Genomic DNA, 18,516 nt, shown 5'->3' with positions numbered 1-18,516 from the left:
CGACTTCCAAACCAAACGTTACACCCACGGGCAGGCATCAATGATTCATCATGCGCCGTACAAAATGCCACAAGATTGTGATCGTGGACGTGGGGAAATCATGGGAACAACAATCGTTACAAAACACTGAATCAATCATAAGACGCGCAAATCCTCAAGGAAATCGAACAATGGCGCGCAGATTGAAATCGGGATGAGGTTCGGGTCGAAGGGCAAGGAATCGAGAGGGCGAAGGACGAAGGACTCGGGTCGCAGGGTGAGGCAATGTTGCGCGTGCGCAGCGCACGCTCCCCTTGAATGTTTACGCCATTACGCTCGGAAAATCAGGAGCCCAAGGAGCAGGCAAGGAAATGAGCCTATTATGATGCCTTGAGTCCCGACCCCCGACCCCTTGGGTGACCCCGATTTTTCCGAGACGTCGGTCCCGGAAAACACAAATCTTACGCGCCAACACGCGACATTCAGATTTTTTCGAACGGGTCGCTCGGCATTTGACTTTGTGTTGATCCCTTGGAGTCCTTTCTCTACTCCTTCCCCAACAAATGATTTTCTTATGTCTGCGCTCCTTTGGGATTTGAGGGTCGGAATTTGTTTGCTTTCCCGGGAAGCGAGAGCCCTCATTCAAATGAGTTGAGCTCCTTGGGCGATATTTGTGTTTAGTGTGATCTTTAGCAGCTTGACATCTGCCCTGGCTCCCGACTGGCGAGTTATGGAGTCATGCCCTAATTTCTGGTAGTTCTTGGTTAATTTTTCAGCCGGGGAAATTTGTAATGCTCCAAAGAAAGGGAGCTCCACATACCCTTTTAGCAGCTGCTGAAGTCATGTGAACTCCATCATATGAGTGGCTTAAAAATAGTCATATTAACCAAATAAGTTGCAGGCTACTGAGATTCTGCTTGGATATAGGAATAATCCAAGTTCAAAGAAGAGAGTCCTTTCTCTCGACTCCTTAAGCTAAATGTCAGTTCGAATTTAACGCCAATTGCACGCCCCTGCAAAAGAAATCCGGGTAAGAATGGATCTTAAGAGACGTGTATCAGAGCTGGCCCATCGGATGATCGGACTCTGATTTCATGGCTGTCCGCTTGGAAGGACCAATTAGCCCAGATAAAAAACATCACTTCTCCTAATCCTGTCGGCGTGTGATTGGCCTCAGAAATGGCAAAGCTGCAACACAGAATGGATGAATGGACGGGACGCATGGTTGGATTGACTGGGATATCTAGAATTCTGATTGAGCACTCAGATTGAGATCGCTGGCAATATGAAAATGTCACGCTTATCGCCAGGGAAACCTGAACGGACCGGGCGGATCTGTTGTGGTTTGGCGGAAAGGAAGCGAAGTTGATGCCTCACCCGGCAGTCCGATTTTGTCCTCATCATCGTCGCCTTTGACTGGAGGCCTCAATGCGGAATGTTTTTGTAGCCGTCGGCCGCTGGCTGTCAGTCAGCTGAGGGCAAACCGGATGGAACTCGAAAGTAATAACAATATACGCACATGTATCCTGTGCCAGGATATTGCCGTACACACAAAGAAATGCAAGTTCAGATGTTAAATAAATAGAAGATATATTTAAGGCAAAGGCATTTGTTCTAGATAAACTCGTATAATGCTATAACTTAAATACTTAAACTAAACTAAAAATTCTAATTATAATCTAATAGCTTATTATTTTTCCAGATTCTTGCTTATTTTTCTTCGAGTGCATTGAAAAGAGGGAAACAGAAGTGAAAAGATTTGCCGAAGTCCCTAAATGAGATGCAGGCGTGCCTCGTACCTCTCCCACTCCTCGAATATCCTTCTCAGGACCTCAACCACCTTTCGCCTCTACATATAGTATATACTCCGACTCCTACTCCTACTCCCACTTCGATCCTGACCGCGTGCGTGGCCATTGTCCTGACAGCCGCTATTTGAATGACATTTGAATTTTGTGCATTTCCATCCGCTCGCCGCATTTCAATTGTTGGGCTCTTCTATGTTCGGCAATCGACGAGTCCTGCGATCGCAGCCAGGATCAGCATTTGATGTGATGAATTCATTATGCGAACAATGGTGCAGTGATGCAGCCTGCAGCAGATGAGGGCCGAAGTATGCCAAGAGATCTAGCAATTGCTTACTACTGATTCCTGAAAAGAGAGAAATTGAATTCCATTAAGATTATTTCTATTCGATTTTCAGAGTGCATACTAACTGCATCTGCAATGCAATGGTAAACTTTCTTTAATATATAGTTAAATCTACATATAAGTTACCTTACATTATTGGTATATAACATTATAATAACTCAATAAGGATTACTACTATGAATCCCCAGCCTGATAAAAAACCTCCCCTTTAAAAAAAAATCCCACATTTCCCACAACAAACCACGCCCCTCAAAAACTCCCCTTCCCCTCCAACTTCCGATTAAGTCAATTACATAATAATGGCTTCATTTCGAGCATCCGATACACCAATTACCATGTCAACTTTTTTGATCTGCCCTTATTTTTTACCCTCCCCAAAAAAAAAGAGAACTCACCCCATATGCATATCGCATGGAATAAAAAAAAAGTGCCCTCCTGTTAAGTGGCGCTAAAAATCAAATTAAGGGTGTTTACCTAACGACTCCTCGATTACGGAACAGCCTAAAAAATATTGGAAGGGAGCAACAGGCGAGGGATCCGAGGATCCGGCGGGGAAACAATGAAAAAACGGAAGTTGTTTTCCCTTCCCTTCATTTTTTTTTTTTATGAAGTGTTGCCTTTTTATTGGTGGTTAATTTGAGAGCTCGTACTCGATGCTTGACGAGGGTAAAACCCCATGGCGATGATGAGGTCGATGATGCAACAGGCGAGCGATAAAAAGATACAATGGCAAAAGGGTTCCGATGGATGATGATGATGGCGTGAGTGAGTATGTTTTATTTATTTTCGGAAAACACACACATTCCTGTTATTCATGTCGGATTGCCCAAAATGCGTTGAAAGGGTATAATCGCCAGTTGTCTGCGGCACGTTTCCTCGTCTCCTCGGCACTTTTTCAAGTTCCATGACAAAGATCTTGTGGTGCCACACGCCCGAAGTGCATCTAATCCCTTCGCGGTGATTGGCCCCGCGGAAAGACAAAAAGGGGGGAAACGTCCTAGGGGGGCATCCGAAAATAAATGAATACATTTCGGGCACTTTTCAAAAGGGTGCACTCGCCTTGATTTCATTTTGTTTTTATTACGTACTCCAAATTGCGTCGAAAGTCGATGAGAGGGGCTAGATTTTGGGGACACTTTTAAAAATAAAACCAACAAATGGTTATGAAGTGCGGCTGAGCACGAGGGATAAAATGGAGTTTGAGGCCGGGAAAAGGGTGAGTTTTCGTCACCAGGGAAAACTTCAAAATGGCGAAGGGAGTCAAAGGGAAAGTTCATTGAAACCGAAGAGAGTGGAAAATTTCTAGAAGGCTTCTAAAACTACATTATTTAAATTTTAATTTATATTCTAATTGCTTGATACCACTACGAATTTATAAGAATTTAAATTTGGTTTAAACAATCAATCGAATATACATATTTCTACTTCAATGATTGACTAGTTATTTCTATAAATTTTGCCAAATAACATTTCCCTTTGAAATTATTAACTGAAAAGCAGCTGTTCCAATTAGCAACATTTGGAACCCAAAGAGTAACCACCAAAAGTAAAACCAAATAATGGAAAAGGGTTCACCATTGATGTTGAAATTTTAACACCTTTTATTCAGATGTTACTCCCTTGGTTTTTGCCAAGAGCAAAAATTATTGCAATTTTTCCGGAGAAAAGCAAGAGGGAAATCAGTGTTCCCCTCGTTTTCCGCAAAGCAAAACGACATCCTTTTTGTCAGCCACAATGACCAGCTGAAAAATGCAAGTAAACCCTTGGCAAATCGAAGCAGTCATTTTGCCTCTTCACTTTGCCAAATATGTAGTAGTCGCATACATCGAAAATTATTGATGGATGTCAGTTGAGCACCTGCAGGGAGAAAGGGGGAAATATAGTGAGGGCAGGAGGAGGGCAGCTGAAAACGAGAGTGAATCATGCAATTGCCAGATGTCCTTAATCGAGGACACAAGCCAACTGGGCGGAGGGAGGACTCTGGGCTGCCTAGAACTTGATTCCTCGGTGGACAAGTAACGGAAACCCGAGACCCATATCCGCCCATCTAGCATCCAAGTGCTGACAACTTGCATCGGGAGTATCTTTTAGCACCTGTAGGCCGTTGATACTGCCCCCATAACCTGCGTCCTTCGTCCTGATACTGATACATCATCCTCGGGATCTCCTAATTGCTCACATTACACTCCATCTCTCCACAGCTGACATTTGCACTTCGAATCCGGCACAAAGGACCAATAAGTCGATTTAGCGAAACCAAATACAGTGGATTCCCAGATTCCAAATCTTTTCAAAGGCACAAAGCAAACACATGTTGCTAAAAAAGTATCTCTTACAAAAAGAATAGTAGGAAAACCTTGCCTTACCTGTTTTTTATTCACATGTCGAGTTCATCCCTCACCCTCCATCCCCATAAAGAAAAAAAGAATATCGATCCATTGAAACTATTTGCCAAATGGTTCTTTCCATTTTAGTTTTCTATTCGGTTCCTTTTTTTTTTTTTTTTGCAACCCTCTTTGATGAGGTGGTGGTGGTTTGCTTTCCGTACCCACCCCGTGTATTCCAATTTCGGGTAGTTTGGGTTTCGATTTTTTGGCTCGTTTTTAAGGAGTGTTTTTTGTGTGTGATATTTTTATTGGTGGTAATCGCATTTTTTGCGTGAAATTTCCTCTATTCGGATTGTGTAATAGGCGTTGCTTTGACTTTTTGGCCACGATTTGATTGGTTTTGATGGCTCGATTAGGGAGGGTTACCATCACTTTCAATGGGGAAGTTATCAATAAAAACTTGCATATAGGGTCTCCTTCGAATGCATATGAGCTATGTTATATAATGTCTTTTTTTTGGAGTTCCTTTCATAAAGATTAAGAAAACCTACATATATTGTACGTTTTAATTGAGTCAGTAACTTAATAATTAGAATTATCAGGCGCTATAACTAATATCAATTAGAGTCTGCCCCCTGATTGAATCTTTCGCTTTACCCTTCCAGATTTTGTGACTCTCCCAGGCATCTATGATTTCACTGTTGACTTGACCATGGCATCTGGTGGATGTGTTTCGAGGGCAAACAGAAAGTAAAGGATGCCAAAATCGGGAATTCAATCGACTCGCCCGCACCAAAGGCGGCATTGTTTGTAGCAAACTGACCAAACGAGTCCAGCGGCTGGACTTTCTATAGTGCAAATATGGTATGTGGCAGGGTGCAGGACTCCCAGGACACGCGTAGCGTATCTGTGCAACCCCCACACTCGCACACACACACACACACACACACACACAGTGAGGCACACGCTGTTGTCAACTTCCTTCTTTTTTCGGTCTCTTCATAACGGATGCTGGACATTATCGATGAAGTGGAATGGGAGTGGGAATGGAACTCTGGATGGTATTTGGTATAGGGGATTGGGTAGCCAGAGTCCGCTTGCATATATTTTTAACCTTTTGTTGTTTTTCGTTAACTAAAGTGCCATCAGGGGCAGATGTTTTTTCCATCCCAGTCGGAGTTTTTCTCCTATATATCTCCTCGTGTATTTTTTTTTTTTTTTGGTTACCCATCCATTTACATGCGGAGTGGACACGATGGACACATTTTGTTTGCCGAACTGTAAAAATTGTTTTGTTACTTTCGCTGTTTGCTGTCGCGAGTTTTCCTTAGTTATCCGCTTTGTTTATTTCGCTATGGAACGGTGGGTCCTTCATGGATCTCATTCATGGTATCAACGTCATTATTATCTTATAGATGTGCTTTAATTTTCTACAGTTTTGCATATTCATCAAGCGATTCACTGCAATTAGTTTTGGTTTTTGCCTTTGAAATGCATTCGGAATTTTGTGGCTGAATGGAATTGTTGTCGACTAGGATGATTAACTATCATGGTGGGCATACATAATGGCAGTTGAATGGATATTTAAGTTGGTGTTTTAGGGGGGGTTTTAAATGTGAATAGAACGAAAATCATTTTAACGTACTTTCCTTACTCAAATACATTTGAATCTGAATATTTTGTAATCAAGCAACACGTATCATAATATTAACTAATTTTCTTATTTTATCACTTGCTTATAAATTGATTAATTTCAAATGGAATAATAGTATCTTTAAGATACTCGCCACACGGCAAACACATAAATTGGTCGACTGCCAAAACTCAGATGGTCAGCACATCCTTGGTGCTCGTTAGCGGCGTTGACCACTTAAGGATTCGCTACACCCACCTCAATCTCGCAGGACGAACGCTGGCCAGTCAGCTGTTGGACGAGGTGAAAGGATGGTCTCCCATTCCAGGCACAATTCCAGGGAATTGCTGTTTACAGAAATAAATTATCGGGGGTTCAACAAATCCTTAAGGTGGCTCGCACATGACGTCACGCTTGAGACGTCGAAAGGATCGCCGCTCATAATTAACCCACACACAGATGCTGGCCCGGGTCCCTTGATCCGGGTACCCGACTGATCCGATCCCAGCCCATTCCTGGCGATTTTCATAATTAAAATGCGTAAAGTTGTGGAAAAAAGTAGCTGGCGAGTTTCGATCCCTGGATGTGGGCGCCGGCTTTTACTGATGCAATCAACAGCTCATCAAAGGATGCTGACTTTGCGGGGGTGGATTGCTAATCATGGGATCGGCATCGGATCCTGCATGTGGCCATTGGACACCCCGGACGCCGTCTAATCAACCAAACACCCACAACATGTCGCCCTCTTACCCCCCGAGTAATATATACATATATATTTTTGGGTGAGTGGAAACCCTTGTTAACCCCTTTCCCCTTTTCAATATTTGCTATTTTGGTTTTCTGTTATTTTTGGTGGCAGCGCTGCTAAAAATGGCCACCATATCGTGCACCGTTGGCACCAAAAACTCAATCCGTAACCCACACCAAATCCGTATCGCATCCCCATCCCAAAATGGCGAAGTCGAAGGTGGTGGTTAAACATAAATACCCTATTTATGGCGTTGCTTAGCCCTGTGGGATATGTGTACATGTGAGCAAGCGACTATTATTTATATATACACTGAGGGAAAATTTATTAAATTTATTTGGAAATACTCTAGATAACAGCCCTTTTTAGCTAAGTATTAAAGGAATAATCTAATTTCCTTCATATGTATAAGTAAGCTTCAATACTACAAAACTTTCCTAAAATATGTTTAAGATAACAAATCATATGATTAATAAAACGTTTAATATAATAACTAACTAACTAGCTTAGGAAGTTTTGTTCTTATTTCCAAGTGCACATAATTCTCTAGACTAAGCTAGCTTTGATAATTGCCGATTGAGTTGGGGCAGTGGTAAAAGCCCAAATTATGTACTGTGAAAGTGTGCCAAACGCGTGTCCTGCTGATCAATCAGAGTTGGGGGAGTCAAAAGGTGAGTCAATAGCTGGGAAAGGAGGATGGCGAGAGCAGCTGCATACAGGACATAGGAGAAGCCCTAACAGGACCAAAATTACACCTTTCAAATGGTCAGCAGGCCGGGCAATTGAACTATTTGAAGAACTCCCAGGACACAAAGTGGCCAAGACTCTCCACCTACTCTTCTGCATTTTTTTTTTTCTTTTTTTTTTTTTGTCTATTCGCAAACAATGACGGGCAGCAGGAAGAAGATAGATGCTACAAAGCCACAAGCTGAGATAAGAACCGACGAACAAAACCAGAAACTAGGGATCGTTAGCTCAGTTGAGGACAATGCGGCTGGGACTCCTTCGTCCTCGATAAACATCTTTCGCTTGCGGCGGCCACAAGCCAAGAGTTCATCCGGTACAAAGGGCAAATTGCCAACTTAACTTCGCTCAAATGAGCAAGGATGTGTAGCCTTCTGGCTACTGAGACTTTAATCTAAGGGGATATGCAAAATCTAATTTGCGATAAGATCAGACGCTTTAAACTAACATCTTCACCCCGAACTCACCCTTGACTCCCAACGAAATTAATTTCAGCCATAAATATCAATTATTTAAATGATTTAATGAGGAAAAACGGCATTTAAACGAAATTTACATGGAATTAATATGAATAAAAGTGCATTCCTACAACCACCAATCAGATGCAGCCCGGAGAAAACTATTTTTATAGAACTGACTTTCCACTCGAGAACCGAAAATCGAAGGAATTTCCCCTTATCCACGCGCCATTTGGCTGAAGTGCGTTCGACGCATGCGCGGCAACCCCAACAAATTCCAAGGATCGATCCCAAGTGATCCCGGATGGCAGAAGGAGACGCCTTGCTGCGTCATCTTCCTGCCACTCCTCCTCCTCTGGTTGCTCCAGCGCGTGCTTATGAGTTTTTCATTATTATATAATGCCCCTCTCATATGCAATGCGAATTGTGCGTTTTCACGCAAAACGTCAATAATCCATCAAAATTTGATGCATAGAAATATGAAGGAAGAAAGCAGGAGATTCTCCAATTTGTTGGGTTGCGCCCGCACACAAATTCTGTTTTGTATATTATTCCTTTTCATCTAACAACTTGGGTATTTAGCACATGATGGAGCAGTTCTTCAATTGAAAAGAAGATACATAAATACATACTCACAATTTTCCGAATATATTCAGTTGCTTTTTTTGGTGAGGGTGATCGCTTGCGATAAATCATGTTTAAAGATCGCGTGTTGACAGTTCCATTGGTCAGTTGTTGGCCATATGGTTGGATCAGGGATATATTATAATATGCTGGGGTTCTGTTAAAGAAAGTTGAAGAAATCCACAGGATATTACTGAGTGTTCATAGTACTACACACTGAATAAAACACCATATATAAAATTCAAAGTTAATGATAACCCCAGGATATTACTGAGTTTTCATAGCATACAGATACAAAACACCGCATATAATAATAATAATATCTTCATCTTTATTATGTTATTGCATAAAAACATTTCGTGGGCAAATATCTTAGACTAGTTTAATTTACTTAAAATGGGATTTATCAAGGATTACACTGGGCTCACATCCTAAGTCTCGACTTAGATTTTATGGGGTAAATACTAATTTTGATCCGTTGCTCAGATTTCGCGCATCTTAGCTACTCATTAAAAATCTCTAAATTTGTACTTCTTCTTTCGTCAGTTTCAGTTGCATCAAAAATATTGTCATTATTGCCAAAGGTTAACAACAAAAAATAAAGGGAAAAACTTGTAAAAATTATATTGAATAAATTGTATTTATTTGATTTGATTTCGTTCGATTCGAATTCGCTTTCAACTAACAAAATACTGAGAGAATATCAGAGAAAGAACTGAGTGTTATGCGCATATATGAATATGTAGGTTAAATAAGACTAAATAATTATTTTAGAAAACATACTCATTATGTATATGTTATAAACTATATTTTATTAATTTGACTTTGGACTGTTGGTATTGTTTGGTTGTTTCGCTTGACTCCACTTACAAATTAGATTTAACTTAGGCTTAGGTTTCTCCATGCATTTATGATAGTTTTTAAACCGTTTTCAGGGTTTTTAGTCGATTTCGAAAATACAAGAGTGTATAGAGACAGAGTGAAAGGTGGCTACAGTTCGATACAGTTAGGATAGTTAGATAAACTTAGGTCTAGAATTAGCGGCTTAATTGGCTTATGTACAATTTTCGACAACAAAATAATGTTTGGAAAACTTATGCTACGAATATATACAATTCTGGACAACGATTATGTGATAATAGTGATAAATAATAATAACAAGGTGATGGTGATGGTGATGGGGAACTTAGGAGTGAGCATTCCTGGCCATGTGGACGAAGAGGCCGACGGGTCCGTCGCACTTCTCGCCGCACATGTTGCACTTGAACACATCGTCGCAGCTGTGGTAGCCCATGTGGATGGTGTAGAGCACGGCGTCCTTGAAGAAGATATCACAGTACTTGCACTCGTAGATGGCACCCGCCGCCGCCGGAGTTCCGGATGGAGGAGCTGCAACCGCTGAGGTGGTACCATTGCTGCTGGAATTGCTGCTGCTGTTGCCGTTGCTGTTGCTGCTGGCATTGGAGCTGTTACCCGAGCTGGACGCCGTCGAACTGGCACTGGTATTGGCCTGCGGCACATGGGCCGTCTCCATGGACTCATCCGCCGAACTGGTGCCCGAGCAGTGCTCCTCAGGCATGGGTTTGCGTCCGGCAATGGGCGAGGATGCAGTGGGCATGGGTGTGCTGGGTACTTTCAGTTGCTCGGGAGAGGTCATGGCCTCCGATCGCAGTTGTAGCAGGGTGTCCAGCTTGAGGACGCGTCCCTTGCGCCTCGAGGCATTCGAGCTGCTCATCAGCGGCGTGGCCTCCTCCTCCACCTTGAGATTCATGGCCAGCGGCTGCTGCGGTTGTTGCTGCTGCTCATCCTCCTTCACCGGCGTTCCTTGGGACAGATCCATGGCGGAGTCCACCGACTTGCGCTCGTACTCATCATCCTGCTCCTCCTCTTCATTGTCGCTCTGCTGCTGGTTCTGTTGCTGCAGTTGCTCTCGCATTCTTGGCGACAATTGGGCCAAGACAGCGGCCTGTTGCTGAGCGGCCAGCATCTGGAGATTGAGGTTCCAGTAGGGGAAGAAGGCCATGTTGCGGTTCTGCTGCAGCAGACTGGCCAAAGGAGGCAGAAGATTGGCTGGACTGGGCAAGCTGGGCGTCTGTTCCACGCTGGCCACACTCTTGGCAGGAGAGGCGGGCAGCGGGAGCACTGGAGATGCCGCCGGAGGAGCGGAGTTGCCTTGAACCAGAGGGAATCCTTGCAGGGCGGCACTCAGCTGAGATGTGGCGACTGGCGGAGCTGGCTGGGATTGCTGCTGCTGCGGAGCGACAGCTGCAACATTTGACTTCCGGCTGCCGCTGCCACTTCCTCCACTGGCAATCGGTCCACCATTCTTGCTCTTCGGACCACGACGCGTGCCGTAAACATCGATGACCAGCGAGGGATTCGGGGTGCCATCCTCGTCCAAAACCATGCCGGGCTTGTGGCCATACTTGCGCAGATGCAGCTTGAAGCTGTGGCAATACTTGGTGGCGTAATCACAGTCCGCACAACGGTACTGATACACGGAACTGTGCGACTTGCGGTGCGAGTTCAGCATGGATTTGTTGACACACGTGTAGCTGCATTTGTCGCACTGGAAGGGCTTTTGGTTCTTGTGCTTCCGGATATGGTACTCCAAGTGGTGCTTGAACTCGGTGACGAACGGGCACTTCGGGCACTGCAGGATCTTGTCCGGTTTCATGTGGGTGCGAGTGTGTGCCCAGAAGTCCACCTTGGTGATGGCCACCACGCCGCAAGTCTTGCACTTATAGTTCTTCATCTTGCCGTGCGAATTGTAGATGGGCATACGGATGTTGGTATCATCGTCCTCGGACTCGGCCATGTACTTCATGTCCTCGCTGGAGTTCGACATCTGATCGTGCTCCTTCTCCGGCTCAATATTCGACTGGCTCGACTTGGCCGGCGACTTGGGCGGTGTGACATCCATGGGTGGTGTTAGTGCCTGCAACTTCTCGCTGCTGCCAGTGGCAACTGCAACGGGCGCAATTGTGGAGGCGGATGTGGGCGTGGGCTGTGGACTGGGTCGCAGATTGCCGCCATAGAAGTGCTGCATGGGATTGGGCAGACCGGGTGGCGTCAGCGGATTGAACCCACCCATCAGATGGTGATGGTGATGATGTTGCTGCTGGGCTGCCTGGAAATGCTGCTGGTACTGCTGCTGCTGCAGCAACTGTTGCTGCAAGTTGGCATCGTAGTGCTGCAGGCTGTTCTGATCGTTTTGGCTGGGTGAAGGGGTCATGGCGCACAGGGTATCCATGGGCTGCTGCTGATGCTGCTGCTGCTTGAGGAACTGTTCCAGGTGATTGGTCGAGGGAATGGGCGATTGGCGCGGACTGCTGGCCACGCTATTCCCGTCGAGATGATGACCCGGCTCCTGTTTGATATTGGCCGCGAACATGCTGTTGTACCAGGCGTTGTGCTGCTCGTAGTTGGTCGTGGCTGTCGTCTCCCAGTTCTGCATCTTGGCGGCTCTAGACGGCTGTAATGGATAAGAAAACAGAGAGAGTGGGGTTAGTGGGCATATTCATTCATTCATTCATTCACTGCGCCTGCGTCGAGTTTTTTCCTCTTTTTTCCGCTTGTTTTTCATTTTATTTTTCTCTTTTTTTCACTTTTTTTGGTGTGCTTGCGGCACCACCCCTAACAAAAAATACGCCAGGGGTGGCTGGGCGGCACCCACCCCCTGACGGGAATTTGAGTGATTTTGTGTACAAAATGGAGACACTGGGTAATGGCTACAATATCCTACCGTTTCGTGGCCGCTCAGTGCGTATGATTGCGATTGTATCGAAGTATATTCCAAATTTGTCGGGATTTTCGTAAGGATTTGCAAGGATATTGATGCTGCTGCTTCTGTTGTGTTGTCGCTGTGGTAACAAACTCGTGACTGACTGAACAATTGCAACAGGCATTAGTTTATATATCGCTCAGGTAGACGGACGCACGCGTCAAGGGATTAGATGGGCAGAGGTGACGGGAAGTCAGGTACAGGTCGCGGATTGGCCGGGAATCGAGGATCACGGATCGCGGATTGAGGATTGCGCTCTTGATCCATTCTGGATTAGAGCAGAAACAAAAAAAAATTATGCGCACTTGGATTTGGATGATCCGGGAGCTTAGCGGATGGCCAGCTTAGCAGCGAGCTGCGAATTTTCCACCGGTTTTCTATGGGGATTACGTTGGGCAGGAGTCGACAGCAGGAGTAGGCAGCTAGCGTGGGCAGTTTCGTAGTTAATAATAAAAAGTAAAAAAGGATTGCGCCGGACTTAACTAAATTAAAGGATCAGAATTGCTTACACCTGCGGGAAAACTCTAAGGACCAACTAAACTATATGCATAATATGTGCAGTGTAATTATTACACAGCCATCTGAAAAACATTTTCCTGACAACAATTTTCCGCCAGACATTTCACTTTGATTTGCGTAGTTCTTCTAATAATTCTCGCATTAAAATTTCTTGTTGCCTCTATTTTTTTCCATTTCCAATTTCACGCTGAAAAATTGTGCAGTTGCTGAATTTTTGGCTAATTGTTTGTGCTTTCAAGTAAATATTATTAAAAACGCAAAACGAGAAAAAGGGGCATTTACGGGATATTATTTAGGGGAGGAGGATGGTGCTCTGTGCTATCTGGCAGCTAAACTATCTACAATACTTAGGCATAATTGATGGTTCAGGAAACAGAAAGTGCACACAAAATGAAGCTTAGCATATTTATTTAAATTCGCTTTTGTGGATATTTTTAAAGAAAGCCAAAATTAATTGCTCTGCGAGTGTGTTAGTGTGTGTGAGTGTGTGTGTGCGCACTATGAAACAAAGAGAATTTTCGCCTTTCGTCTGGGCTTTTTTGTGCCATGCCCAACAACAGCAACAAAAGCCAAACTAAAGGCCAAGTGTAAAATTAATATTACGCCGGTCGGCAGGGGCGTGGGCCAAGGGGGCAGGGGGGCAGGGGGGCAGGGGGACCATGCAGTGGGGGCTGGTGGGGTGGTGTGGCCACAACGAGTGCAGCCAGGCAACCGAAACTGCAAAAGTAAACTAAACATGTGCTAGTCGTTTTTGGTGCCCCCCCCCCCCCCACACACACAGCAACACCGCCCCCTTTTTACCCCTCTAAAAATATCATGAAAATGGCAAAAATGGAAAAATTCGCAAACGCAGAAAATGCGCCACACAAAAAATGTTTTTGTTGAAAAATCCGTACAAAAAGCAAGCCAAGAGCAGGATATGCCTGCAAACAAGCGTACATATGTATATCTTTGCTATATAAAATATATGTACATACGTATGTATGTTTGTGCATATGTGCAGTTGCACCCGTTATGTTGTTGGCTTAGAACAACTTGTTGTTTTTTGGAGCTGCATTTGGTTAGGGAAAACTGCACTGCTGCTGACTGAAGTGATTCAATGTCATTTGCGGTTTATAAATATATCCCGTATAATATGTGCATATTTATTTTTATGCGCCTAACAAAGCCCCATTTGTTTGAATTGCGCTCGGTTCTTTTTGTCGGCAAACATTAAAACTGTCGGATGACAATCAATTCTGCAAAAGATCGTGCCATGATGATTTCCCCAACATCATCGTAAAAAAACAACACCAACGAGCGTCACATTGGTGTATTCATTATATTTGAAATGCATTTTGGCAAGTGCCGAACTATTTGCCATTAAAAAATTGCCACGTTGACTTTGAATTATAGTTCGATGTCTAAATTTAAATTATTAAAAAAGAAAAGTCGAAAATGCATTTGCCGAAAGAAGAGCGAAAAGAAATGCTAAAAATTGAAGGGGTTATTTGGGGGGCAGGAAGGCGAAAAAAAAACAACATGAAAGTCGACATGTAAACAAATAAAATTAGCTGTCAGCCGTAGAGGGGGGCGTGGCCAGGGGCGGCGTTTAGGAGGAGTGAATGAGGAGGGGGGGTCGGTTGGGGGTTGGATATACGCTGCAGTTCTGGGCAAAAACAGACCGAGCAAAAAACAAGTTCACCCGAAGATCGGCCAAAAGCCAGACAGATTTTAAAATATTGTTTTAGAATTTTTGCCGTTTGCATTTTTAGCAAATGATTTACCACACTCTGTGTGACTGTGTGTGAGTGTGTGTGTGAGATCTCTTGTTTGTGTTTCTAAGGTTAGACAGAAAAAGAAGCACTCGATTACAAACAACAAGAAGAGAAGGCAGAAGTGCAGAAACTAGAAGAAAGTTGAGTACTTGGGATTAAAGGTGATTATAACAGAGAATAAGCAAAATGCTTATCAGTCATCAGATTAGACTGAATAAATAATGTAAAATACATTAAGCATAGTGCATAATAGCATATAAACGAACTTTTAAAATCCGTTTCTTTTGACAGACAGCTATTTCGAAAGTATATCACATGATGGATTATAATTAAACCTCTAATTGGAATTTATATCGAATATATTCTATAAAAAACAGATTTCGTTTCAATTCAAAACTAAATTAAAATTTACAGAGCGTATGTGTAAATCCTCGCAAAAACTGTATATATTACTGGATACCCCAACATTTTGGCATTTGCTCCCGCAAAAGCGATTTGTAATTCTTGTTTATTTGTTTATCCGCGGAAAGCTTTTGCGAATTTCTACCTCGCATGTGTTTTTTACGATTTATTGGAGGTCGAATGCAGTGTATAACTAGGATATCGGATGGTACGCCCATTTACTTACCTTGGGGACAGTCCAAGTGCAATTCTCCTGGAGAATTTGGAAACGGGAACCGGGAGCAGGAACAGGAGCACGGAAGTTTTCGCTTTTCGCTCGCGGACTCTCTCTTTCCCACTCTCTCGCTTGACCGCGACACGGTTACCGTTAGACCAACACGCACAGTGCGTGCGAGGGGGAGCGGCGATGTGGGGGCTCCTTGCTCTTCGTTTTTGTCTATTTTTTGGGCCTCGCTTTTTAGCTTGCTTTTGTGCTTTCTTTTTCGCGGAATTCGCGCATGTGCGGGATGTGGTCTTTGCCAAAAAATAAGTTTTCGGTTCAAGAGTCTTTTTGCAATTGGTTTTCTTTTAGCACAAACACGAAGTTTAATTGTATTTATTGGCAATATTTGTTTTGATAGCAGTTACGTTTCGTCCTTTGGATGTTTGGTTATTTTTGTGTTTCAGTGGCTGCCTGTCAATGCTAGCGACTTTCGTTTTCGGGACTCGGAGCACAACTGACCAAACTGGCGCTCAGCGGGCTCTTCTAATAGCTGAAAATCTCCTCACTGCTCCTCACAGCGGTGCACTCGCCAAAAAAGAACTCAAATCTAAAATCTCAATTGCAAAGCAAAAACAAATGCCAGAAGTGCAACAACACAAAGGCGTACGAGAGCCGTTACACGGAGAAGCAGAAACCGAAATGAGAGAGCAGGCGGAGAGCATTAGCATCAACGTAACGACGAAACTCACTCAAAACGGATACGGATGCTAGCTGTAAATCTGAGTGACTTTCCCCATCCCCAAAAGCAATAACCAAACAGCATCCCCTTCGTGGCGTTCGCTCTTTCACTCACTCACCCACTCACTCTCTCGCTCTGACTCGCTCATTTTATCCTTTTGCATTTTCTGGCGCTGCATTTTGGCCGAATGCAGCTGCCTTTTTGGCTCTTTGCCGTTTTTTGGCATCTCCGCTTCACTATTGATTATTGATTTCTGGCCCAAAAGTGAGAGAGCGGAAATGGGGGAGGATGGGGGGCGGGCGCCTTCGCCAATTGTTTTTTGGGCAACTTTAAGCCCAGACACATTAACAACTTAGCCAACTGCAATTTGGCCGATGGAGGTTTGGGCCGAGGAGACTCCTTGTTGCTTTAACACATTTTCCTGTTGCTGTGCGTGTTAACTTAATTTGGGCAAAGCTTTGCCACAATTAGCATCCGAAATTCCAAATCTCCTTAAGGTAGTTTGTGCATAATGGGTGTATTCCACCTTTTTAAGCTAATTTCGGAAAATGTATCATTGTTAGCTTGACAAGGATTATGGTTAGCAATAGATGCTTTTCATTTGGTTTAGACCAATTATTTTCCCAAGCAGAATAATAAATTAGGTGCGATTTGAAAATGTTTGAACTAGGTTTAATGGCAAATTTAGAACTAGCAAACAACTAGTAGACCTAAATATTAGTATAGTTCATTCGTAAAAAGCTATTTTTCTATACAATACAAAAGGATAACTTATTATTTGTATGGAACAGTGTTTTTCTAAAGAAAACATACATACAAATTCATAATTACGTTCGGAATTAATTCGCCTCCGGTTATTTTATTCAATCTCCTGTTTATGTGGAATATTTTGGCTAAAACTAAAGTGGAATGGGGAGAAATTAGGTCGTTGGCGGGGGGTGGGGAAAATGTAAAAGCAATATTTACAAAACAACAGAGCAAACAAAACACCGCCGGAATGCAAATTACACAAGTTGCTGCTCTCTCACATATCCAGAGGAATGTATGTGCCAAAAGGACGACTCGGGAACAGGTAGAACCGGAGGTAGACCTGCCATTGACGTTGACATGGCAAACCGGATTACGAATGCGAACTGCAACCGGACTTAGCGGAGAAAGGATTAAAGGACGCGAAGCTACCTGATCGGCCCGCCCAGTTCATTAATCCGCGCATCCGAAGAAGTGCGACTGGAACTAGAGTGATGTGGATTTAAAAGCGATTTAAAAGTTGGCCAGCCGTACTTCTTCGCACAGGACATAATCCAACATTACGCAGTACGCAGGATCACGCAGGATCAGCGCAGCTGATCCGGAGGATCCAGTTAGTCCCGAGCGATTAGCGTTCGCTGATCAGCCCGATTAGCGTTGCTTAGGCGGGCGGGTGCTGTGTGGATCCTGCCCAGTTACGTTTGGAAAGTTATGTAAAGTTGAAGTTAAGGACATAACAAATAGTCCCAAGGATCGTCACGCTTGACCTTTTAATTGATGAGCTGTGATATACCTATCCGGTGATCGGGACAAACACAAACATGCTGATGATCATGATCGTCTAATTGCCGAAAGTCCATGCCACGCATGCAAATGATCCTTATCCTTAACCTTTGGCCTGCGGCTGTCTCAACAGAAGTTCCCTCGAGGGGAAGATTCGGCAGATCAACAGGGCGGATCCGCACATCTTTATCTCCTGATCTGCGCATCTCCCAGATGATATGCAAATGTATCTGTAAGATGTGCAGCCAAGCGCTTGGGATTTTGTGGTCGACCGATTCGCCCCTCGAGGGAGTATCTCATTAGGATCTATCTTTTTTTTTGTGTTTTGATTTGGCGCACTCTTCTGCTGACCTTTGTCCTGCGGCCTGTTGAGATATCACCTTGAGTTCGTAAGCTGATTTCATGCCAAGGATGATTTGCCTTTTTACTTCAGTTTTTTTCTTTCCTTCTGAAGGGGATTCTCTTTTTTGGCTGCTTTGGTTTGGTTTGTGTGGTTATTGTACGGCGATTTGGCTCTTTGATCTTAAGTGCAAATTGGTTTTGCCACACAATTACTTAGATTTATGCGCTACTGTTGGCTAGAGTGCATTTCGAGAGTAGTTTCATACTTAAAGGTTTTGGAAGCTGATTAAAAAAGTTTCTATTATGTAAGAGTATTGCTGTATCGAATCAATAAAATACCTATCAAAAAGGTGATTTTGTTTTCAAACAGTTGAATTTGTTATTTTAGGATAGTTTGAAACGAGCGTAAATGTTCGATTCATAATACTAAACGCTAGTATATGACTAGCATGTTCTGCACAGCGGTTTACTCCCTAACAAAACCAAACAATTCACCAAAAAGTCCTGTGGTCCTTAGGTAGCAAAAAACACTTGCAAATCTCTGCCACATTCGCTGACGGATTTTGCACACTTCTCC

General features: G+C 43.6%; 2 protein-coding genes across 3 annotated transcripts; both read right to left on the bottom strand.

Annotated features, from left to right (window-relative positions):
* Positions 1 to 2,724: 2,724 nt before the first annotated feature.
* LOC27208684 lies at positions 2,725 to 3,297 on the bottom strand. Its single transcript, XM_016184247.3, is given in 2 exon segments — positions 2,725 to 3,122; positions 3,124 to 3,297. Coding segments are annotated over 2 exon segments (216 nt in total). The 5' UTR covers positions 3,160 to 3,297; the 3' UTR covers positions 2,725 to 2,942.
* A 5,675-nt stretch (positions 3,298 to 8,972) lies between these two features.
* LOC6739700 (protein hunchback) lies at positions 8,973 to 15,933 on the bottom strand. Of its 2 annotated transcripts, none has more exons than XM_002076557.4 (2): positions 15,353 to 15,933; positions 8,973 to 12,139 (listed from the first exon to the last, which is right to left on the bottom strand). In XM_002076557.4, exon 2 carries the CDS (start codon positions 12,119 to 12,121, stop codon positions 9,851 to 9,853), a length of 2,271 nt encoding a protein of 756 aa, XP_002076593.3. In that variant the 5' UTR covers positions 12,122 to 12,139; positions 15,353 to 15,933; the 3' UTR covers positions 8,973 to 9,850. The 2 variants fall into 2 exon arrangements, with proteins under 2 accessions (XP_002076593.3, XP_039150840.1); XM_039294906.2 differs by lacking the exon at positions 15,353 to 15,933 and adding an exon at positions 12,410 to 12,589.
* Positions 15,934 to 18,516: the final 2,583 nt, after the last annotated feature.

Source organism: Drosophila simulans, chromosome 3R, assembly GCF_016746395.2.
Source record: "Drosophila simulans strain w501 chromosome 3R, Prin_Dsim_3.1, whole genome shotgun sequence".
Taxonomy (NCBI): domain Eukaryota; kingdom Metazoa; phylum Arthropoda; class Insecta; order Diptera; family Drosophilidae; genus Drosophila; species Drosophila simulans.
This window is presented reverse-complemented; position numbering and strand designations above follow the sequence as displayed.